Genomic DNA, 25,064 nt, shown 5'->3' with positions numbered 1-25,064 from the left:
GGGTGGCATTATGATGTAAAATAATCTGTTGCATCTAGACTTTCCTGCACACTACACGGGGAGAGTGCACCATGGGCCCTTGCCTTCTATTTAGGAATTTCAGATGTCTATGAAAGGCGGGTAATTTGGAAGTGTCATGTGCACTTCTAAAGAAACATTTTTCAGTAGCTCATGAAGGGGGCCCACCGAAAGTTAACTGCAGCATAAAGGTGTTGATGAAAATTTTGTCCTCCTACCCCGCCCATCCCTACTCCCAATAATGGACGTTTTCATGTATGCCTACTATGATACCACAAGTGCAATTTGTGCTAGAACATTATGACTCATTAAACAGAGGAGGACAAGTGCAACACATTTCTTGTGTTTGCATTTCAGGAAGCCTGCGACCAGCCCTATGATGGGTGATGGTACTGAAAGTGTGCTCAAGCCGAGCAGCCAGTTTGTGCTGCGGCCCAGTCAGAGCTCGGCCTTCTGCCCACTCGTGCGGAACCCCTTCCAGGGGGTGCACAGGCCGGGGCCCATCGTTGACCCTTTCCTGCTCAATGAGAGGCTCCAGTGAAGTAGGCAACCTACCCTCCTCCCCCCGTCTTTTCTCTGACCAGCCCCCAGGAGGTAGCAAGGTGCCATGGAAAAAAGAGGAAAGGGCATTTCAAGGAAGAGTCCTCCTTGCATGAGAATGCCTCTCTTACCTCTCCCACTCATCGTCACCCACGTGCCATTGCTGTGGTGGCTAGCAAAGTCTGCACTCTTGGCTGCAGCTCCTCGCTTTGCCTCCCACTGTGATGCGAGCGAAAACGCTGCTGTGCCACCATCCTCTAGATTTGCAGTTTGACTTTTTGTTCATGCTCCCCTTGGAGAAAAACAAGCCTGCTTTATAGCCTCGACCATACTTTCTTATTTTTTAAGGCAAAGCAGCCATTGTGTTGCCAGAGGGAGTACCATTTTGTGTGCAATGAAGGTTTCAAATGAAGGCTCACTGGCAGCTGGCACAGGGACTTTGTGAACGCAGGATGCTTAAGTATCAGTGTAATTTGTGTTTGTGGCAAGCTGGAAATGACATACAGATATACCTGAAATAGTTTCTCCATTTGCCTTCTTCTTGCTGTGTTCGGCAGCTATGTGTACATTATTATTGTGCATTTGTGCAGTTTGGGACTGCAACCAACTTTGTTCTCTGGTGTTACCATGCAGGAAGGAGTAATGCTTAGTGAAAGAAGTGTTCTGAACTGGGAACCTGTTTAGCCTCTTGCGTTGTTTGTGGCACCTGCAATGCTTATTTGTTGTAGTTGTAGTAGCTAATGTTTGGTACCAGGCTCTAACCATAACTCTCTCCCCCCCCCCTTTTTTTTTTCATGTATACCATTTAGTTGGCTGTCACAAGTCACAAAGCAACAATTTCTTTAATTCTGTTTCATTGTACTGCTGATCATTTCGCTGCATTTCTAATAACATAGTTCTGACGCTAAGGCTTTACTAAGCCTTGATATTACTAGACTTTATTTGTATTTTGTGTGTTCATGAAACACAACACTCGGACAGGTTTAAATTTCAAGGAACTTGCTTTTACTTTTTGCAGAGCTTTGAATGGCAGCCCGTGAATGATACAAAGGATGTTAAAATCAAGCTCAAATCAATGCATTTTCTGGCTTCCTATTTCTCTGAAGTTACCATGAAATTTGCTATCTAACTGCCCAGTTACGGTAGTAGCATGAATTCACATATTTGCTTAATGTTCATGGTGCTTCAAACTTGATAAAAACAAAGCCACATGTTTTTGGTGCAGTTTGGACAAGAACCTTTTACCAGGCCAATAGCATGCTGACTGACCTGCTAACTTCACTGATTGCTTCACCGTATGGTGATACTGTAGAGACTCAAGTAAGGACTGCACCCGCATAAGTGCTGTACCCCCAACTTGGCAGCCCAAAATTCGGGAAGAAGAATTTCCATCAGAGAAGCAATTGCCTTCAGTTCCTCGATGCTGTGCTTGCTCATCGGCAAATTTTCGCGCGCTGCGCACTTCTGTGTGCCCCTACTAGGTGGCAATAGCTGCACGTTTACCTCTGATGCAGTGGTACATTCAGGGATCCGGGGTGTGCAGTGGTCGCCGGCTGCACCGACACCATTTTGACTAAAAGGTTCAGTCCTGTGTAAGGGCCGTACCTCATCACAGTTGCGAAAAATAAGTGCAGCCCTCCCGTGAGTCTCTGCGGTATGTCACATGGTTCATCACCTTCACAATCTTTCAGTTTGCACTGGAGCTGAATAACTTGAACGGTTTTTAATGTTCGATAGGTGGTTGTCAGACCTGGATGGACTAATGCATTTGGGGCACTTTCGATGTGCTGCTGTGATGGTGCAGTTCATGAAAAACTCAAGCAGAGTTAAATGAGAAGATTGTTTACTGTGCAGCTGGTGTTATTTGTCTTCTAAAAAGGCAACAAAGATACAAGCTCCGAACCATTAAAAGTTTAAGGCAGTCTTGATCATCTCTTGTGTGTGGTCCAAAAGAAAAGCATTGACAATAGAGATACTGTTTACTAGTGGATACACAAAAATCACTCTGAAGTTGGTTTTCTTACAATAGTCATGACAAATTCAAAGACTGTAGTACTGTTTTCTTTGAAACACTTTTTCAAATAAAATTTGTTATATGCTTTTAAGCATTTGAGAGAGGCTACCTTGTAGAGTTCATTTCAGTTCTTTCTTGTGGAAAGATTATAAGTTTCTTATTTTTTTTTACCTAGAATTTCAGAAAGGAATGGAACCTTGGCCATTTTTAGGAGCAGTTATTTCAAACATCATTAATGCATTGCGTAGTTATCTCGCTTAACTGTTAAGACCACTGGCACAATTTTTGGTTGGAGGCATTTGTTTATGCTTTCTCTAAATGTAGCAGGGAGCAAAATTTCAAAGCTTGCGAAGCCTCGATGGACGTAGTATTTGTCAACAGCTTATGTTGTATTTTTCATTCAACCTTTAAATTTATGTTAGAGAAAGATACGATACGTCAATTTAGACTGGTGGCTCAATTTTCCACACACGTTTTTCTTTCTTCTTTTGAATTTCGTGCCTAAACAGCGGCTCATAACGGTGGTATTGTGTTGTGCACAAATGTAAGAAAAAAAGGACAAAGACTAGCAGACAGCGCAATACCACCGTTATGAACTACGACCAACTCGCCCAAGCATCTACCCTAAACAGTGGCACTGTTGACATAGGTGTTGTGTCACAGATGTTGTGGTACTTGCGCATTTCTGGCCACTCATGCATAAGAGTAGCCTGCAAGAGTTGCTAGGTTGAGTCTTTGCATACTCTCAAAATGTAATCCTTTTCCTGGTGATCAATAATCGACAAGCCGCCTCTGCAAATGACTGGGATGTCACGGAGAGCTGACATGGGAATTCCATGGTGGTGTTACCACAGTCGTTTAGATTTTGCATCCTTCCTGGCATACTAGGCCATGACTCATGGTAAGAATGATATATTTTAAATCACAGAAGTTAATTCTGTCAAGCTAGCTTAAGTTGGCGTTTCTCTGCCTCTTACAGCTTTATGTGGAATTACTCTTTGGCTGACGTAGCAATCTTTCGACCGTTTTGCTTTCCTTTCACATGGCTGTTCCCATCACTAGCCCTCTGGTTTTAACATGGCCCTGCAGGACTTCTTGAACATGGTAACCAGACAATGTTGTCTTGAATATCTGAACGAAATATCCCTGTATGTGCAGCTGGGAGCTGGCTTTACTCTGAAGCAGAAACAAAACCAGAGGAATCTCATTTGTGGCAAAGTGGTGGCACCCTCTAGTGGGAAGAGCAAGGCCACAGCACCAATACTCTGGCATATGAAATGAGGCTTTCTGGTAAAGGCTTGCACCACACATTCTTAAGGTTATGCTGATGTGAAAGCTCTGTGTTATGGTCAGTAGAGTATTGTGTATATTATTCCCTCAGACATTACACCACACTACAACTTTGAGCTCAGCGTGAACGTAAAGAGGGAGGGGAAGGTTGTGAAGGTGTGGCTGGGGCAGCAGTTGGTTGCCGATAACCCCGCTCATGCTAGGTACATTCAAAAACACCTGTTGGAAAATATTTGTGAGGAGATGCCCTTTAATACAAGACACCTTACATGCTTTTCATAACATGTACTTGGGGGCTCCTTTAAGGTGAGGTAGACATTAAAGTATTGTGTTGTGAGTACTTTCCATGTTTCATCTATTTACTTCTTTTTGAAGAAAAAAAATCTATTGAAAGCTTGTGTGAGTAAGAAGGTGACAAAGAAAACTGCTAGCACTGCAGTGCTTGGTACTTTAGTGCTGTTATCTTTTGCTGAATGAAAAATGCCCAGACCAAATGAGGCTTCACTGCAGCTGAATTACTGCCAGTTAATGTCTCCTTGTTTTTTAATATTCTCTTTCAAAATTTGCTTTGTAGTCTGTAAGAAGTATATAGACATTTATCTGTAAAGTTCGATGATTGCTTTTAGTCGTTTTCTCTTGCTTAACTAATCAGCACAGTGCCTATGGCAATCTTTCGCCTATCTATATGGCTTTAGGTTCTTAAAGTCTCGTTTATCTGACTGCACCTTGTGAATCATTTCTCAAGAGTATCGTGTGTGATGCTGCATGAGCTCATGTCATGCATGCACAGCACGGCACTTGCACACTTCGTGTACCACACATTTGTGGCCGTTTTGCATCCATGTGAATAGGGAACACGTGAACACAGTTGGGAGCTTTAGTAATAGTCTTGGACTTAACTCTGGGATATACTGGGCATCTTTTTTCTGAGCAGCAGCTCTTCATCTGATTGAGAAAATCTGAAACATGGGCAAATTTTGTCATGCGCTCAGTTAGCCAAGTTTTGTTGCAGTTGAACTTGGAGCAGTGAGTGTCTAAGAGAGTGTGATGATAACAAGAAAAAAGGTGCGTTCAGCCAGTCCATCTCCGTATAACATACTTTCTCTCCGTAGCTGTAAAGCTAGCATTACTGCAAGGCAAAGTACCAAGATAATAGCAACATGGCAGTTTTTTCAGTCACTGCTGACACATAAAATGCATGCACTTTATTGTATGAAACATACAGAAGTGAATCTCATAATTAAGCTATCTGCCACAGCCAATAGCTAGCATGCCTAATTCTAGCTCGGGCTTTATTTGAACGGTGACAGGTGTGGCCTTTAGTTGGGCAGATGTACAATGCGGTATAGCGCACTTGGAAAATGAGAAGAAGGTCTGGCGTATAAGACCATTTCTTACTGTGAGCAAAATTCTCATGTTATGCCATATATATGCGCAATAGTGAGCACCACTTTTCACTCGCGTTTTAGGTAAAAAATAGCAGTATGTTGTGTTGGGATCATCAGAGCCCACAATATACTGTTACTTGGCAAAATCTTGAAATTGGCGTCTCATTGGCGTCTCTTGCTTCTTCGAAAAGCAGACTGCTTAATGCTGGTTTGTTCCATGATAATTGTTACTTAGTTAAACTTTTTTTTTTTCACAGATCAACTGAGTTTCATAAATGGAAGTGGCAGTTATGGAGATTGTACACCTTTCTTTTCAGTGATGCTGGAAGATTGCCACTATAATTGAAAAGAAAGATGTACTATCAATGCATTCTACCGGTGCTAACATATGGGGCAGAAACTTGGAGATTGACAAAGAAGCTCGAGAACAAGTTAAGGACTGTGCAAAGAGTGATGGAACGAAGAATGTTAGGCATAATGTGAAGAGACGGGAAGAGAACGGTGTGGATCAGAGAGCTAACGGCTATAGCCAATGTTCTAATTGACGTTGAAAGAAAAAATGGAGCTGGGTAGGTCATGTAATGCGTAGGTTAGATAACCGGTGGACCATTAGGGTTAGAGAATGGGTACCAAGAGAAGGAAAACGCAGTCAAAGATGGAAGAAGACTAGGTGGAGCAATGAAGTTAGGAAATTCATGGGCGCTAGTTGGAATCGGTTGGCGCAGGACAGGGGTAATTGGAGATCGCAGGGAGAGGCATTCGTCCTGCAGTGGACATAAAAGAAAAGGAGGAGGAGGAGGATTTATGCGTGACTTGTCTAACAAAAACAGTGAATAATTACCGTTCAAATTTTTTGCAAAGGTTGCATTTTGCAGTGGGTTTAGTTTATTGACATGTTTGCGAACATTACTCGTTTTCTTCACACATATGCCAAACTGCTCATTGTGTGTGACAATGCCTCTTAAAGAAATTTACTTTCATGCAGTGTAATGGTGGCGTTATCTGTCACCACTGTGCTACCTCTTTGCGAAAATTGACTGGACATTGTCCAGCGGTGTTGCTGAAAGAGTTGAGCATAACTGGCACTCCTGTTTATGCGACTCAGTAGAAGTGGCAGTAAACCGAGGAATTGTTGAAGGGAGAGACCTGGAATTTTGATGATTCATGCCTTTAGGTCAAAGTGGATCGTGCTTCAAAATTTTTTTTGCCAGGGAGGTAGAACTACTATTACCATACTTAATTTCTTTTTAAAAGTCATTGTGAGTACAATTCAAGCTTTTTTCACACCACTGTATTTTCACTAACTTCTCTTCAGCTGCATTTGTTAAGTTGGGGTTTTCTACATTTGTTCAGACATGCCATGGAGCTCTGAGAACAAATATTGTCAATCTGCCCTTTATCTTCATGCTGAGAAGTATGACAAACCTTTGTCGTTGCAAGTATATTGCGGCTCAATGTCAGTGGTTACCAAGCCATGACCTGACTGACTTTGTTCTTGCAATAACCACGACTGCTTGGGTGTGTCTTTTTCTTATTTTCTTGTGAACCTACATTTACTTTTTTGTTCCACTTAACACAAGTGCTTTTTATACTGCAGGGCTGATAACAAAAAGGTATTCTAAGAAAGTGTGGGAAAAGCATTTCTGTATGTTAAAAAATTCCATTGAGGCACAGTTTTCTAGCTTCTGTGCTGCTTAATCATAGGCATAGATAAGAATTAAATTACGTAAATGTTTAAAGCATACTTTTGCCAGCAAGAACTAAATGCCATTCAAATACTACACATGTATTGACTTACTGCTTTTCCATGAGTTCATGTTGATGTAGGTGCACTTGCGGTTTACTCATTTTCCTGAAAATTTATTTTGGGCACGAATATCTAGCAGTGTCTATCAAAGGGTTCACTTCAAGTCCAAAACTACCATATTGTCTTGTGTAGTAGGCCTATCTGCCTTTCAAAATTTTATGCAGACGGTTCCAAGGCATCTCACTGACAAAAAGTGAAGTATTGTTAGCCAAACATTATTTTATAAATGTTAAGCTCCAGCTTTTAACAAATTATAACTGTGCATGAGTGCTCACCAGAAGTGCCCATTTAGCTTGAATTTTCAGTTTGGTACGGGGAACCTTAAATGGTATCTAGATTGGTGATATCAGAAAGTTGAGAATACGTTGCTGTATAGTTATGGCCGTAGCTCACAGGTACCTATCCTGGTTTTGTTACTTGCTTGACAGGAAAGTAGCACTTTCTGCCCCCCAAGTTAGGTTAATGGTGCAGCTTATGTACTGGAGCAAGCGAAAAAACACTATCAGATAAACATTTAATTTAAGGTTGGGGGTTGCGACTGTCACACAGGTCCCCACAATAGTTTTTCAAAATTTTTCACTTCGCAGAGTTACTAGTTGCTATACTGAATCATTTTGCAGAATTGGAAGGGTGATACACTTGGCAGTTATTTGGCAGATTTTCGCTCCTTCTTAATATGCACATGGCTAAATGTAAAACTATGTTGTATTGTAAAGTAAATCTGTGCACTTTACTGAGTAAAATTAACCTTTACTTGAAACAGCAATGAGACACTGAATGCCTTGCTTCTTCCTTCTCTTTTTTAGCATTCACAGCTCATCATAAATTTGAGGCATGAGTTACATTTCTGCATGTCTTCTTTAGTAGCTGAAATCTAGTAACACAATACTACATAACAGTTGAGGCAACATTAATGCAAGAACAGTCCTTGTGAACACAGCAGATTTGATGCATTGGCAAAAAAGAAAACATAGGTCAAGTTTTAGCTGCCTGCTTTTATTCTCTTATAATGTGCTACTTGGTTAATACTAGTAAAATGTAGCTGCTTGACACTCCACTTCAATTACAAAGCTTGTTGCCTCTTGTGAACTTGTAGGTGCTATTGCCATTTGCTTCTTTTTTCACTCGGCATTTATGTTAAGCTCAGCAATTGAACGCTATTGGGAAGTTAAGCCGACATTCTTCATGGCCTCACATCAAGCTATGTCTTCCTGTAAACTAAGAATAGAAGACATTGAGCTTGCTGATTAGGAACAGTGAGTATCTTTTATGAACGTCATTCGTCTAATCTGGTGAGTGTTTTTGGGGCATCATTATCACTTTATGCTTTGACCTAAAAACTTGCGTTTGGTAGTAGGCTAGGCTTGGGATATCTTACCGGAGCAAATCATTGTTAGCTTTGCAGTGAGGGAGACTGGATTCATGCACCTCCTTGAAATTGTTGTAAACCTTCGAAATTTGGAAAAGGGATTCACGGGCCCTTGGAATTCCTTAAAACTTGAGTTGGGGGTGGACTTTTCAGCATTAAAAGTAACAAACTCTGTATATGGGCTATGCCATGGACACTGTCTATTGGGAAACAATCCTAGATATTTTCTTCTGAGTGTGTCTCGAAATGATTTGTGATGTGCCACATCCCCAACCACTGACGACAGGCTTGTTTATATCACTGTTGCCGTTGTGGAGCTAGACAAAGCCAGATCAAGCAACCAAGAGCTGTGCCAGCATTTTTTTTTTGCTAGTTTGTTCAAACCACACTCATCGTGGCTCCATATTAGAGCTTTGGGCTCTAAAAAAAAAAGCCTTGCGGAAAGCAAGTTTTAGCCATTTGGCTTAAACACAACAAGTATCTTTGGCTGAAGTTGCACACTCCTAAACATCATGCCAAAAAACCATTGACATCATTACAATCAGAAATTCAGCTTAGAAAAGCAACCTGAAGAGTGTGAAGTATGTGTCCTACTCAGCAGCTGCTTAGCTCCAAGAATTGCAGCTTAGAAAGATGTTTTACTATTTTTCAGTGTATGTGTATGAATAAGGTTTGTTTCCCTTTCCTTGAACTTTGCCCTTTGGCATGTGTTCTGTACGAACCCTGGGGAAAGCAGAGAGTATAATTCAGATATGAAAGTCTGTTTCTTTGCATGGTTGTTCCGCACAGCACTTTTTTTTCTTTTTTTAATAAAGATGTGATTTCTGGCTAGGCCTCTTACCTATGTGCCTCTTTCACTGTCAAAGAAAAAAAAAATAATGTTTCCACTTTTAAAACCATAAAAGGACTGGCACCGTTTGCATTGTTTGAAGTATTTCTTCTTGATTTATACTGTTTTCTAAGTTGAGAGCCTATAAAGCATTAAATGAAGCTCGATAAAAACTTTTATGTCAGAACTTAGCACTTTGCAAGATTCTTCTGCTGTTGCTTGTTCTGTTTGTATGTGCTTAAATGTGTGCACATTACTAAAATGATGCACAGCCATTTAGCAAACCATTTCTCTGCTGCAACATTTATGTTATGATGCTTGTGTAACATTGCATTTTGCTTGATTTCTTTCTATGTGCATATCCAAAGAATGTAGTGTTTCATTCAGTGTGATAACTACATATTCCACTCTGTAACTTAAAAAGAAACAAAAAAAAGAAAAAGAAAAAAAGAAACGACTGTTTGTGAACTACCTTATGTGGCTGTCCAACCCATTCCGCCCCACCCCATTCTTTCTCTCTCTCTCTTTTCTCATTTGTAGTTACTGATTTGAAGAGCTTGTAACACAAAGTGAAATATTTTCAGCAGAATCCTAAATTTATTGTAATCAATTAGTGCAGCGCAGGGTAGCATGTTAAGTTCGACTGTCTTGTGGCTTTTGGATTAAGAAGCCTTGTACAATGTACATATTCCACAGCAAAGTCCTTCAGAGACATGCATGTGTTAGCTTGACCCGATGAAACGTAATATCAAATATATAAAAACAACCTCTTTTTTTTCTAGTAGTTCCGGACCAATTCTCTCAGCAGGCACATTGTAAGGTATTCAGAAACCTGGCAAGGCCGCCATTTTCTTAATTATGCACTTGTCTCATTTATATTTAAGCTTTGTACGTTACACATGTTTCATTGTTTCACAGCCAAGTTCTGTGTTTAAACTTTTGCACACACTAATGATTCAACGTTTCTGAGATGCTCCTTTGTGCCTTTCATTACTTTGGCTGTTGGTTATCGATGCAGGGTTCACAGGTGCTTGCTGTATTTGGCAGCTGCCGTAGTAATGTCCCTTCTACCCCTGGTGTAAAGTGCCATTTGTTGAGTTGGCAACCATGTGGATCCACTGTCTGCACATGTGCATTCTTGAAAATTTTGCTGGCATAGCTAAGGGCCCAGTTTCACAAAAGTTCTGTCATCTTAAGAGCATTTCCCAATTGAACAGTCAGCACCAAAGCAAATGCTACTGATGATAATATGATCAACATCACAATGAGAACATCACAGTGGTAACAGCTGTTCCTGATTGAACAGGACCTAGGCAAGTGCTGCTGGTGACAGTGAACGTCGTCGTAATGATGGCCATTTGTGGTTCGTTCTTGCACAAGATAAGCTTTGTGAGCCTGGGCTGAATGTATTTTAGAATCTTGTGTCACATGATGGGCATTATTACGATTGCACTGACATTCCAGCCTGCTCTTGAGTGCTGGTCTGATAAGTTCTGCACGTATGGTCTGTTGCTGGCATTAGAAGGATGAGATGTGTAGAGAAAAACGAAAAAGGAAATCGCGCATCATGTCATTACAAGAGAAATTCTTTTCCCAAAAGGACACATCAGGAATTATGTACCCAAGTTGGTAGTGAAAGCTGACAGTGAATGCACAACGTTGCCAGAACTGCATTAAGCTTGCTTGTTCTTTTGCCTGAACACCATTTATGCTTACTCCAGTGAATGATGCTATGTGCTCTGAAGTGGCGCAAAAGCTTTTCACTGACAAGAAAGTTGTGTGGTCGTATATTTTTGTGCGCAGAAGTAAATGTCTGCAGTTGATTACCAAGCAGGATTAGTTCCACGAGAGTTGTTTGTCATATGGTTTCTGTCTTGTCTCTTTGTTCAATTGTTCATGATAAAAACCATTGATAAAAAGCTTTGGAACTGATCCTGTGACCAATTATGTCAGAATCACAACTCAAAATGTGACATTGGCTGTGCCTATATGCTGTGGTATCTTGTACTCTTATATTATGCTTGATGATGAGCTAACTGCTGTATTTTCTATTTCTCAATTCCCGGTGCATTGAAAAACAGAAAACAAAAGAAAGAATGCTAGTCGTTTGGTCATGAGAGCTGAGAAGGAACTTTATCCCCCTATACTGCATCGTGGCTTTGCTTACATGCATGCCTCAGGTAGGTCATGACCTGCACAATCATTGGTGGAAGTCCAGCCTACTGTTAACTTGCCCCAGTGACTTAGTGGCCATGTCCACCTGCCGAGTACTGAGGTTACCTATGGGTTCGATTCCCAACAGTAGGTGCTGCATTCCAGTGGCTACAGAAGACAAAAATACCTTTGTGCTAATGATTTCGTGTACGTTAAAGGAACCCTGGACAGTTTGAAATCAACCTAGTGCCCTCCACAACAGCATGTTCCATTTGTAGATTCAGGGTGTAAAAATTAACTATGACATTATTCGTGAAATGTACCTAAAAATCTGCTCCTACTGCTGCTGCTGCCTTTTTGATATGTGCTGGCTTTTTGTGCAGTCATTGGTACTTGGAGCAACTGTCACTCTGTGTGTGTGTGTGTGTTTGTGCACTGCAGTTTTTCGATTCTGGAAATGGAAAGACATGTCTCCTAGCTATGTTAGACTCTTAGCATGCTACCCCTTGCATGCGATGCCAGTATCACTGTGGGAATGTAGTCTTGCGAAAAAGAGTGTCTCTGTGGGTGAAAGTTGTAAAAAGAAAGAAATTGACAAAAAAACTTGTACCTGAAGAAAAGAAAGGCAGAAGAAGATGGTCTTCTCCTTTTCTTTCATGTAAATATTGAATGTTATATACATATTATACATATATATATATATTATATACATGCTCTGTATGCTACAACACCTGTGAGGTATCTTTTCCTATTCTTTCTGTTGGTTTAATGGAACTGTCAACTCTCCTGTCAAGAGTTGATTTTTTTGTTTGTGTATTTTTTTATATATATTTAGTTGTTTGTGTTCTCACTTGTTGCAATAGTCGACAACCAGCGGCACCTTGTTCCTGTATTTATACTTGTAACAAGATGCGTGTCTGAAAGAGCTTAGTTTGATTGTGTAAAAGATATTGGACATGAATACAAGGGTGTTCTGAGAAGGGTATTCTCAATTTAACCTCGAACGCTGCTGCTTTTTTTTTTTTCGCTTGATGAAACTGTTTTCAAAGCAGATTGTCGTTACAAATGATGTAAGCAAATAGCTAAATGCTGCTTAAGTCGAGAACTCTTAGTGACGATATCTGCTTCAGAAGGATCAGATATTGTGTTGGTCGTTCTGGGTATGCTTTTAATCTAAATAGGAAAGGTGAAAAAGCAGTGGTGAGTGAGTGAGTGTTGGTAGTGCTTAAAGTGATGCACAGGGATTGCCTCCGAGCTGTGAGAGCCAGTGAACGGTTTGCTGTGACCATTTCAACAGCCCCACGTAGCCGTTCTGCATTCTCATGTTTAGGACATGCACTAGTCAGCTCAGAAGGGTGATTTAGAACACTCTGGTTGACTCTTGTTTTTAGTTGACCGGGCAGCAAGACATTTTGGGTGTTGTGAGCTCTCATGTGGACATGAATCCACAGCACATTGATCGCATGATGGCTATGTGACCGAGTGTCCCCATGAATGCAGTGCTTCGGCACAAGTGGGACAAATACTTTCACAACAGAGGCCTCGAAGTGTCTTGACCTAGGCAGCTCTTCAATTTTGCTTGACGATTTCGGCACACATATTCCAGCTCCTTCAAACAAAACATGACGGGTATGTGCAAAAAGGTCCTTTAAAAAATAATTTCACGATAAAGTGCACTCACCCCTTGGCACGACATATAAATGAGAAAACTTACATAACAAGGAAATCCGTTTCGTTGATGTCTTAGTCACAGAAAAGATGGCATAGGAAAAGCCCTCAGGGACCAACAAAAAGTGCTTTTAAATGTTATATGCTTTCATCACCCTTCTAACTTCGTTTGGCATTCTTGCTTCCTTAATCAATTGACGAATATAGGGAGGGAGCGAGGGAGGGAATCTTTTTTGTTTGTTTATGTCTGTCATTCTCTTCTTGTTCATTGCTCGGAGATTTGGGCCTCGTTTCTCTACACCTTTCTGCAACTAACGTCACCCTCTTCCACATACAGGGCGGCACAATATGTGATCTGCATACTCGACAAGGAAATCTGTGATGTTCAAGCCTGGTTTTGCTTTATAAGAACATGCATTTTTTTTCTGTGTGTGTGTTTTACGACATGAAAGGAAGGACACAAAATGTTTTTTGTGCTGTTATCGACTGTGTAGTACAGTTGGCAGCAAGCTTGCTCTTTTTTATTTAACAGGAAAAGCCATGCCATTGAAGCTCTCCCTGAGAAACCATGCTGCTAGCACTTGAAATTTGTGAAGTTTTACTTATTCATTGTTACTCAACATATCTATGTTGAGAAATAAGCTCCTTCACTAAAATTTCGCCTTTGGAATGCACAAGTGTGATGCGTTTACTCACCGCCTCTTTGATGACAGATCTCACTGTAGCAGCTTTTCTTTTACTCCTCCCTGCCCCCCATCTCCTTAACGGGGCATTTATGGCAGCCTCGTATAATTAAAAAAAAGCATGAGGGAGTACATCTGTGTCATGAAACAGCACATTTTTTTAGCAGCTTCATGGCTCAATAGAGTTAAAACATTTTCCTGTGCTTTGCTTCATGCTACTTTCGAGCAGTTGTAGATAGCTGCTTTTACATTTTGTTGAGCAAATGTTTTCCCTCATTACCTATAAAACATTTTTCTGTGCTTTGCTGTGTGCTGCTTTGGAAAGGTTGTAATTGTGTGTATTCATTTTGTTGCGTGGGAGTTTTCTTATTACGCACAAATAAAAATAGCTGTCAGCATTTAAGCACTTGCCATATGCAGTCAAGATGTTTCTCAGTAACATAACGAAGTAAAAAAATCAGTATTTGAGTAAACATAGCTCACCCGGAATTATTTCCTGTACAATGTTTCCAGTGCCATTGGCGTACAAACCAAGCATTCCAGCAAGTTGAGTGTCCTGTAGAGCTCGGTTCAGTTTTCATTATTGGCTTTTCTTTTTCTGATAAACCTTTATTATTGCTCATGCTGCTTGTCACTGACTGTCCTCTCTCTCTCTCTCTCTCTCTCTCTCTCTCTCTCTCTCTCTCTCTCTCTCTCTCTCTCTCTCTCTCTTATTTTGCCGCTTCAAGCACCTCCTGGCCTTCCCCAAGTTCACTTTCATTCTAACCACTTGAGGTTGATGCATGAACCTTTACGATAAACGATGGTGGCTATCGGTGCCATCCCGTCCTTTCTTCACGAGAGCTCTTTCAGCCTGTGTGGGCTACGCATGACGGGGAGCCCATGACAAGACAGAACAAGTAGAAAGATGAGGAAGAGAGTCGTCTAATCCCAGTATTTTTCAAGTACAAACCCATGTGTACCTGCACCTACGTTCACCTACTGGGCACTCAGTGTTTTTGTCTTCTCCAAAAGCACCAATGACCCACTTGTCCCTTTGACAATTGATGCTGTCAATTGATGCTGTCAATTGATGCTGTCAATTGATACTATCAAGCGATGCAGGGGCACTGCCTGAGCAGCCTCTGTGCTGATAAGCGATGTAAAAGAAATTCTTCCAAGTGTTGTGCACCTTGTTAGTGTGGCGCCTGTCGACAAAGACCAAGGAATCAAGCAGACTTTCTTTTCTACATGCATAACTTCAGGTGCCCAAGAAGTCGTAATTTCAGTCTGTATTTCATCACACATACAGTCACAGAGAGTAGGCACCAGTAGTTGATATTCTAGTTGAGATTAAGGGCAAAAGCTGGAATTGGGTCAGTCACTTAATAAGTAGAGCAGACAACAGATCGTCCATTAGAATAAGAGAGTGGGTGCCAAAAGAAGGCAAGTACAGCCATGGACAACGCCATACGACTAGGTGATGCCATAAGATTATCAAATTCACAGGTGTTCGATGGCATTCTGCACTCCAAGAAATCTGAGATGGATTATCGAATGAAAGAATGTTAAAGATATGATGTCTATAACTTTAGATTTCTCACGATGCATTTGAAACATTAAGTGCATGACCTATGGTCAGCTACATGATGTGCACTTGAAATTAAGTTGCAACAGTAATAGTGATAAAAGAGCATTTTAACCCATTTATTACTTTGTACCTTCCTTTTCTGGTGCATTTATTGTTTTCTTGTTTATGTACAAAAAAAATTGGGAATCTTTTTTTTCTCCCCGGTCAAAGAGCATGGCCAGTGTTGTTAAAATTTGTGGTTAGGAGGTGAAAATGGCTTTGCAAATTTATATTTGACTCGCATGATTGGTGCTTGATCGCACACAGTGCAGCATGAACAGCCACTACAGAACATTTCCTTGGGATGCCATGAAGTTGCTGCATCTGGAAATTATGCACACTTAGATGCAAATGGAAGCTGTTCTCTCTCATTGTTAATGTAATGAACTGTATCTGCACTGCGGTAGTAGGGTCATCCCATCCAAACCGTGGTGCTCGACCAATATCTATTTCTCTCAAAAAAGTTTTAAAGATTTCACATATATAAACATTAGTTACACAGTATTTTCCCAACATATTTGGGCAGCAAAAATCTTTTGCACCTGTGAGGGCCATTTAAACTTCATAAAACGATGGAAAACCAGGTGCGAATCAAAAATTTGCCAGAAATCGACCATTTCACCCATTATTTCAGACATTGCGTTTTTCAGTTTGAACATTTTTATTTAATTATAAAACTGTCTCACAAAATATTTTTATGCTCTTTAACTCTTAACACCAAGGTAAAAATGTGCAAATTTAGCATTTTTGGTAAATTTTTCACAGAAAATGGTCATGGAAGAAAACCTGAAATTATTTTCATAGAACTGTCCTTAAAACATACTATGTTCTAAAATATTAATTTTGCCTCTGTGCTATGCGCAGGATCTAACATAAAAACATGAATTTGGCACAAATGCTATTCGACCCATGTTCAGACGTCTGTAATACACTAAGGTAGTCCACGAAAAAATATGCATAGAAGTGAATTTAATACAGAAGAACACATTTGCCATGGAAATTTTCATCAAAGTAATTTGTGTTTTCACCGAAAAAAACATATTTGAATTTGAGTCTCGCCATTGCAGTATTTTGGTTCGGACTTCAACTTCACCATGTAGCATGCTGGTGGGAAATACAAACCATAGTGGCACTGATGGCAGCATTTGGAAAGAGGAATAAAAGTCGTGGTCATCAGAAGTTTATAAGCGTTTAAATCCTGAAGGTATGCCTACTTAACGTAGGTCGACAATGTGCACTTTTCTGTGCTACTGGAAGTACACGCATGTCGCCTACCTACGTGTGAAGTGGCAGAGTGGGCGACAAATCGCATTCATAAGCGTGAACTGGAAACACCATTTGCATGACAGACATTCAGTCACCATGAAGCCAGTCAAAAAAGATTAATACATTTGGTGAATATTGTTGATAGGCAGCTTTATCGAGCATATTTCACTAGTTCCGTGATATCTCTCTGCTATTACTTCAGCTACTTGGGGCCAGTTAGACAGCAGCCGACAAAGCTTTTGTTGGAACATACAGCCTTTGTGATGTCAAGCCTGAAGAAACGAATAAGTGCAGCTGTTTATTATTGGAGGCATTGTGGTACTTAAGCCAATGATATTGTTGTATTTTTGCTGTCTTTGTCTTGCGTGTATATACGGGGTGATCATTTTTTAGTTTTATGGACTTTTAAAAAATGGCTGTTGCAGGTAGCATAATTCTAGTCCTCGAGTGGGATTAGTCAGAGGTGAACATTACTTGCATGAGAAATCAAAGCACATATTCAGCTAACAAATAAAATTTCACCAATTAGCTTTTTAATTAGTTACATTAAAGCACATATTGCAATTTAAAAGTTTAGCTGGCGAGTTTGCAAGGTGTATCCACTTGAAATAAATTTCCATTATGACGCCAGTTTGGACATATGCACCATGAAACTCGCTGTAAAAATGCACTCTTGTTCCACTTACTTTTTTTAACAAAACGCTTTTTTATGCATTGAAGCATCAAAGTAACTTGAACGTGCACATATTTTGTCCTTTTTTGGGAAATATCTCAAAACTGGTGTCATCCAGGAAATTCATTCCAAGTGTAAACGTCTTGCAGGGGTGAGACTCCTGCGCTAATTGCGCCATTATGATACGAAAGCAAATCCCTGTGCCAAAGTACACCAAACACAGAAAATTTACTGAAAGTGTGCCACGATGCTCCAGAACGGCTTTGGCATCTGTGCTCCAGCAGTGGCCACAAACAGCGAGCGGATTCATTCTACGAAAAAGAGTGCAGCCGTTCACATGCTGCACACCATGCGATAGTGCCTCTTCACAGTTTCTCATAATTTTCACGCTTATAACACTAGACTCTCTGGTGTTTCCGGCAAATGGCCGGCGTGTGCGCGACCACTCCCGGCTGCCACCGCTGCTGCCGGAACGGCCAGTGCAGCTGTATTCAGAGTGTACTAGAAGATGATTGAGCGGGCCAAGCGGCGCGGTGCTTCCTGAGGCGCAAAATAACGAAAAGTAGGCTGAGGGCGCTGAGAGCGAACCAGATTTTAGGGAGGCGCGCGCTGCAGCCGGTTTAGTGGGCGGGCGTCTCTGTCCGCAGGGCCAGTATAACGTAAAACTATTCCAATCTCTTTTTATGCCCATGTGGCGAGGCCTGAGCCATTCTGACCTATCATGAAGGGCTAATGGCGGATTGGTAATAAAAACAGATTGTAATAGTTTTATGTTATACCAGAAAGTTGAGCATTAGGTGCTTTGGAATCACCTTGGTCTATTATGTAGAAATGGCTTTCAAAAATGTCGAAGTTTCACCCGAAGGGCGAAGCATCGATTGCGATAGCAATTTAGTTGACAGCTATACGAAGTGAGGATAGTAGGTTTAGCGGCCGTATAAACTTATAAACATTCGCTTACTAACTAAATTAACAAGCATAGTGTCACACGTGCACGAGCAAACGTGAACACATCTCCGATGATCACTGCGCATACTCGCTGTCAAAATGCTGGAGTGAGGAAGCGTGGCGGCAGCAGCAGGTAAATTGACTTTAGTGCTGCCTTTTGCTTCAATGTGAACTAAGCGGCGAAAACAGCGCACACGAAGCTATCAGCACTCGGCAGATAGCTTTCAAGATAGGGCCCGTGCAGCCGCGCCATACGCAGCAACTGCCGGAGTAGAACGATCCCCCCTCTTCCTTCCCCCCGGTGCCTTGCACACGACGGAAGGTGGCAGGCGTTCTCCCCGCTTTCCTCCCTTATGCATGCAAGATTGAGCACTCACACTTACAGCGTGCAGCGATGACATTATCACCCTTGAACTTTATATGGAACATCATGGTGACGGCAGAAATGCGCCTGGAGTGTCCATATAATTGCCATCGCAATAATAAAACACAGTAGTTCATAACTCTGGCTTCTCCGTACTGTCTGTTGATGAAGCGCATTTCCATGCACTTCACCCACAGTGACGAGACATTAAAAAAAGATGTATTTATAAAAAATGTCTTCGGCTACTTTTCATAATTGCGGACTCACTACTGCAGAATGCATGTTTCTTTTTGTAGTTGCTACCGCTAATTAAAAATATATAGGCATCACTACCAAAATTTGCATGCACTAGACGGTTTCAGCATCAGGGCAATCTGCATAAAAATTCAGCTTATGACATTGCTTAAGACAGTTGCACTACAGCGCTCATGTTGGTTTATTCTGTTTCGTTGTGGTTTCGAAGTGAGCTGCCATATTCCATATTTTATTATTCCTCTAAAATTCAGATTGGCCTGCTCCAAACTGCTTCAGAATGAAACTGTATCTGCCCAAATTGCTCCAAAATGAAATTTAGTCTGCTCCAAGCTGCTCCAAATGCAATTTTACTTGCCCCAAAAATTGCTCCAAAATTACTTTGGGCAGTCCCGCCCCTGGTCTTGCAGGCTCACGGCTATGGTTTATAAAGTGCAAGAGGTGCTGTAAGGTAACTAAGAAGTTCGTTAGTGATTTTTTGTTGATTAGTTGAATATGTGTTTTGATTTCTCGTGCTAGTATTGTCCGCCTCTTTAAACAATCCAGCTCAAGAACACTAATTATGCTATCTGCCACAGTAAATTTTTTTTAATTATGTAAAGGTTAAAAATGATCACCCTGTATTATATATAAAGAATAATGTATGAAAAAAATTCCGAGAAACATAAGCTGTGGATACATCGTCCATTCTTGCGCAGGTAATTCTGTTGGTTTGCGAGTCCCGCCTAGATGCTATGAGGTGAAATCGAAGCGTGAACCAAGATATTACAATGGTGGGACTCAGATTCAAACATTTTTTTCTCGGTGACGAATTTTTCTTTTCTCGGTAGTGAATTTTTTCATGGACCACCTTAGTCTGTTGCCAACATCTAAACATAAGCTAACATTTTTGCCAAAGTCTGGCTTTTATTTTAGAGCCTGTGCACAGCACATCAGCAGAAGTAAAATTTTAAGATACAGTACGCTTTAGGGACAGTTCTATAAAGATATTTTCAAGTTTTCTCTCGTGACCATTTTTTCTTGCAGGTTTCCCAAGAACACTATTATTTGCGCATTTTCACCTCGATGCTAAATATTGAAAAACAACAAAAAGGCATTTTGTGAATGAAAGCACAATGTTTAGACAATGCAAAGCTTGAAATATTGCGTTAAATTGTCAATTTTGGGCAAATTTTCTTTCGCACATGGTTTTCAACCTTTTCGTAAAATTCTAATAGTCCTCCCGGGCACAAAAAACATTTTCCGCTCAAAATGTTTCGAGAAAATACTGTGCAAGTAATGCTTATATACATGTAATATTTTTTTAAAGAAATCTATATTGATCAAGTGCCATGGTTGGAACAGTTGGCGTGGAATGACCCAGTAAAGCATTGGACTCCATTCATTAGTATTATGAGGAGGTTGTCATTTGTAAACCACTGCTAGTTCAATAGAGCTTGCATAGCTTGCACTATAGAATTAAAAGAAAACTTGCTGTCATGAAGGAAAAGGAAACATTTTACATAAATAGCAATGTTTTAGAAATTCATAAAACACATGAATAACTAAGAAATTATTATGGCCGCCTGTGCCACCATTTCGGCAAGCAGTTGGATATGTGAAACTGCTTGCGACTATGAAATAACGGAAACGCATTTTAGTTTGAGATAACTAAAACAAGGCTTGGCAGCCTCATGTGATCAGAAAGTTTGCTTGAACCCATTGTAGCACTTGACCAGGCTGTTGTATCTGCTTGGGCACCACGAAGTTCTTGCTGCCCACTTGGCAAAGTACAAAGCGTTGAGTGTAAGGTAGAGAAACCTTGTCCCCGTCCGTACCACCAGGGCCTGGAGTCCAAAGCTTGCTGCCCGAGTTTCCTTGTGCAGTTGCAATCGGTCCCCGTCTTGGGAAATAAATTTTATTGTGATGTCAAGGACAGCCGTTTCGTACTAGAGCTTAGGTGACAACAGTAAGCAAAGAAGCAGCATCTGCATGCACGAAATTTATTGGGATGGGAGGAGGGAAAGATAAAGATGCGAGACACTGGATGCAAATGTGAATGTCTTGCAACTATGCTTAATGAGTGTTGCACAATGTAATGAAGCTGTGCTATCCTGCTGCTGTACTTTAGGAACTATGATGGGGCCACAAATCAGTGAGGAGAAAGAAGTGACTATAAATGGAACTGCTCTCCTGACAAGATTCTGTGACAGATCTCCTTGAAGCCGCTGCTGGCACAGTTTGCTATTTCTAGTGGCTTTCAAAGTACACCACATGACATTGCTGCTCTTCCTGAAGTGTTGTTTCTATAGGGAATAAAAATAAGTTGTATGAAATTGAACAAGCATTTCTATTCTTTCTCTGTACTTGGCTGCCTACTTATAAAGGCATCCATTCACACAACCTTGGATTACACAAGTGGACAAAGGTAAACAGAGAAAATGTGCTGTTTACTTGGCAAACTGCTCTGCAAATGAAAATGAAGGTTTCGCGTGTTAGTATAAGAGGGTGCTGCTTGCAAGGTTATGGACGGGCATAATATGCATTATCTTGGAAAGGGCGTAATTACCGTATTAAAGTTTTAAACATGAAGCCTTTTCGATAGGCTCTTCACTGTATTTTCTGCAACAAGAGCATTACTAAGAACCCTTCGTGTATACACAGTATAGCCAACCAGTCTTTACACTGACTAACCTTCATGTCTTACCCTCCTTTATTCCTCCTCGTCCTTGTGCATGACAATGTCGAACTGTGATGCGACATAGCTGTATCGCTGTTCAGGAAATGCAACTTCTAAACACTTGTGAATATGCAAATGATACTTCCTCATTTGAGCTCATGAAATTGTAAATGTAACAAGCTAATTTGTACAATTTGTTAAAAACTTGGAAGTGCAGACATAAATGATGCTAGCTATTCTAACCTTTCTTTCATCCACTCAAGTGGCATGCAATTTCTAATGTGTACTTGTTGAGCAAACTTTGTGAAGCGTAGCTTTTAGAGGCAAGTAGATTGCATGCCTAATATGCATCTCCTCCAAAACGGATTGAGTGACACAACGCATGTTAATGAAAGTGAAGCTACAGGGTAAAATAACGGGCAGCTAGTCTCTGGAAAGATGCTCAAGCTCTGTAGTGTGTTCTGATGCACTGCGTTTCCCGAAGTAGGAGCAAATGAATTGATTAATGTTTTTTTTTTTTTATGGAAATATCAAGATGCTTCTTTTTTCACAGTAAACTTGAAAACTATATTTCCCTCAATGCATGATGCTATGACAATGTCTTTCAAGACATCAGTTTTTAGTGATTGCGTAAATATCAACATTGCCACCAAGCAAAATAGTAAAACATCAACAGTGTTCAGTAAAGCAAATTCTAATGTACAGTAAGTGTATATTTAAGAAAAATAACTGTAGGCTGTTGTTCTAGTCCCATAGTTTGTAATTCATGTTCACAAGTAAATATAGAAATTTCAGTGCTGAAAGAAGACTGGGACAGAAAGAAAAAGTATGCACAAGCCCTACTTTTAACCACATTTAACATGTGTGAAATTAAGGACAGAAATGTGATGTGCACAGCTGATGTCTTCTAGCAAACAGCTAAGACAAGATAGGCTGGCTCTATTTCAATCAAATCAATTGATTGTGTTAACAGTGTAGGCATTGACTAAAAGTTATGCAGATCTAATATACTCTATGTGAAGCAGTTAATCGAATTCCATAAATTTGCCCACTTCATTCCTGCATCCTTGGCGTAACGGAAACTGTTGCATGTGCATGTGCTCTAGCACACCCATGATGCGCAATGCAACACATATGCGGCGATCATCTCACAGATCTAGTTGACATTGGCACAATAGATGTGTACACGTGATGGTGGCCTAATGGTTGGAGCATTGCACTGCTAGTGCTGAGTGACTGAGGTTCAATCCCACCATCAGGCATGCAATTAAACTTTTTTAAACGCGTGAGCTATTCAGCAAGACAGCAGCACCCAGCAGCTAAAGTTGGAAAAGCACGGGAGAGTTCACAAAGAAAACCACTCTTAAAGAATGTTCAGCTACCTTGACTCTCTCATTCCTTCATGTTAAGTCCTAAAGGTTTAGCACTACGTGCAAGTTTTTATGCATCCAGAATTAAAATAAAAAAAAGAAGCCATGGGAATGTGCTACTGTTGATCCACCGATGGTATATTACAGTATTAACAGCTGCAGTGTAGCTAACAGCATGGTGAAAGCTCTTTCCACTGGCATAGCATGGCCAATATAGTATGCATAGAATATAATATGTGCATGCAAGAGCCTTTAGTGATACACTCAAGCCCACTTATAACGTATCATGGAGGATGCGTTTGTTATAGCCAACCGTTCATAATAAGTGGACATATTAAGCCAATGAAATGGCAAAAATATTTATTGTTTTCCAAAGCATGCCTGAACTTCGATATAACAAAATTCTCGACATAACGAAGTATTTAACCTTTCATAACCTCTTGACCATAGAACACCATGCATTTAGAACCTCAACATAACGAAGTATGTTTGTATGCGATTTCAATACAATGAAATTTCGCTTCCGCCACGAGGGAATGCCAAGACAAATGGAAACTTCCGCGGACGCAGATGGTCAAATGGTTGAATTACAAGAGGCTACTTGCAGACGCACCTCTCAAATCGCGCGCGATGCGACAAGAGCGATCGCCGAAGGGTAGCCGCATCATGTTCCGTACTAAGTCCAAGTACCATATAGTAACTCTATGCCAAGTACGATAAGATCCTATCGCACCCCGCGCACTTCAGATGCTTTAGGTGCGAGTGAAAGTGTGCGCGGGTGAGACAAGAAAGACGATGGCTTCACAAGTGCCGCCTTTCCGCGCGAGCAAAGGGAAATAGGGGGAGGGGAGCTCGCTCGCAGTAACGCGATCGAGCACACGTACGCGAGGGGCGGATGGGGGTAAGCTGGCGCGCGTCGCGATTTCTGGCGTGCGTCTCGGCCGTGGCTGTGCATGGTTGTAAGCGCGACTGAGCACATACGCAGCCGAGCGCCCTGCTTTACAGGTAATCTGCCGCGTGTGCAAAGACTGGGTGTGCCGAGACGGCATGGCATCGTGTAAGCTGGCTTCCCGCACGTTTAGTATTGGAGCTTGTGTAATCTCGACTTTCGGTGACCCGATGGAGCCAGAGACAGACGAAGCATTCGCTCCCTGCTGCCGGCGCTTTTCATGATATCGTCGTCCCAGTGTGGGCGACGCTATCAGCTGCGAGGGCGCAGTGCAGACGAAAAAGTGGCTGCTTTTGCTTAAGTCGTACCGCCTATGTGAAGATATCGTCAAAGTGGCATGAAGCCTTATCATTCATCGCCGACTCCCAATTTCATCAAAATGAATTGTTTTCTGATTCAAATTTGCTTTTTTCGATTGCCCGATAATTCGGAAAATTCTGCGGCCCCTTTCCGTGTAAAAAAAATCGATCGGCGACTGTACTTGTTTGCATAAAAGGTTGAATATCTGTACAACGAAGTTTCGATATAACGAGGCAAATTGCCGGTTTTACCTACTTAGTTATATCGAGGTTTAGCTGTAATAGGTAAATTCACTTTGCTTCTTCAATTTGGACCCAACAACTGCTGTTTCCAGGTTTTTCAAAGCAGACGAGTGATCATCGTTGTGGCAATCAACTCCCACGCGTCCCTTGATGTTTTCCCTTACATGGTTCTCGCGTCTCCTGTAATCCGGCTTCTCCGCGAAGCTAAGCGCCGGCGGCGGTCGGTGTGGTTGCAGCATATTACGAGAGATGGCGCGGGTGTTGCACTGCTAACGCCACCTAACGGCGGGTTTACTCAGGCGCGAAAGAGAGTAGGCTCTTACTCTTTGGCGTGTGGTCGGCGAGCTACACGGACGTTTCACACGCTTTTGCCTGCTGTTCGCGGGATGGTAATGTGGGAGGTTTTAGAGCAGGACACCGAAATGGACGAACACGATCATTTGAGCGTGCCACCGTTTGCGTGGCCTGTGCGACAAATCGAGGAAGTCCGACTTGCCGCAACCAGATAGTGAGCGAAGATGTTCATCTCCATGCTGAACACCAACACCTAACCGTTTGCATGTAGGGCCACGCAAATGGTAGCGCGTTCAAACGATCATGTTCGTCCATTCCTGTGTCCTGCTCCTAAACCTTCCGCAGTACAGTCCCGCGAACAATGAGCAAGAGCGCTCG

At 41.4% G+C, this 25,064-nt stretch overlaps 1 protein-coding gene across 2 annotated transcripts in view; it reads left to right on the top strand.

The window, feature by feature from the left end:
- The window catches only part of LOC126542902 (protein FAM117B-like), a 172,298-nt gene extending 151,103 nt beyond the window's left edge, over window positions 1–21,195 (top strand). For both annotated transcript variants that reach the window (XM_072286353.1, XM_072286354.1), the window contains exon 8: window positions 376–21,195. In XM_072286353.1, the coding sequence (XP_072142454.1) occupies window positions 376–559 (184 nt within the window). In that variant the 3' untranslated portion in view covers window positions 560–21,195. The remainder of the gene's footprint in view (window positions 1–375) is intronic.
- Window positions 21,196–25,064: the final 3,869 nt, after the last annotated feature.

Source organism: Dermacentor andersoni, chromosome 2, assembly GCF_023375885.2.
Source record: "Dermacentor andersoni chromosome 2, qqDerAnde1_hic_scaffold, whole genome shotgun sequence".
NCBI lineage: Eukaryota > Metazoa > Arthropoda > Arachnida > Ixodida > Ixodidae > Dermacentor > Dermacentor andersoni.
This window is presented reverse-complemented; position numbering and strand designations above follow the sequence as displayed.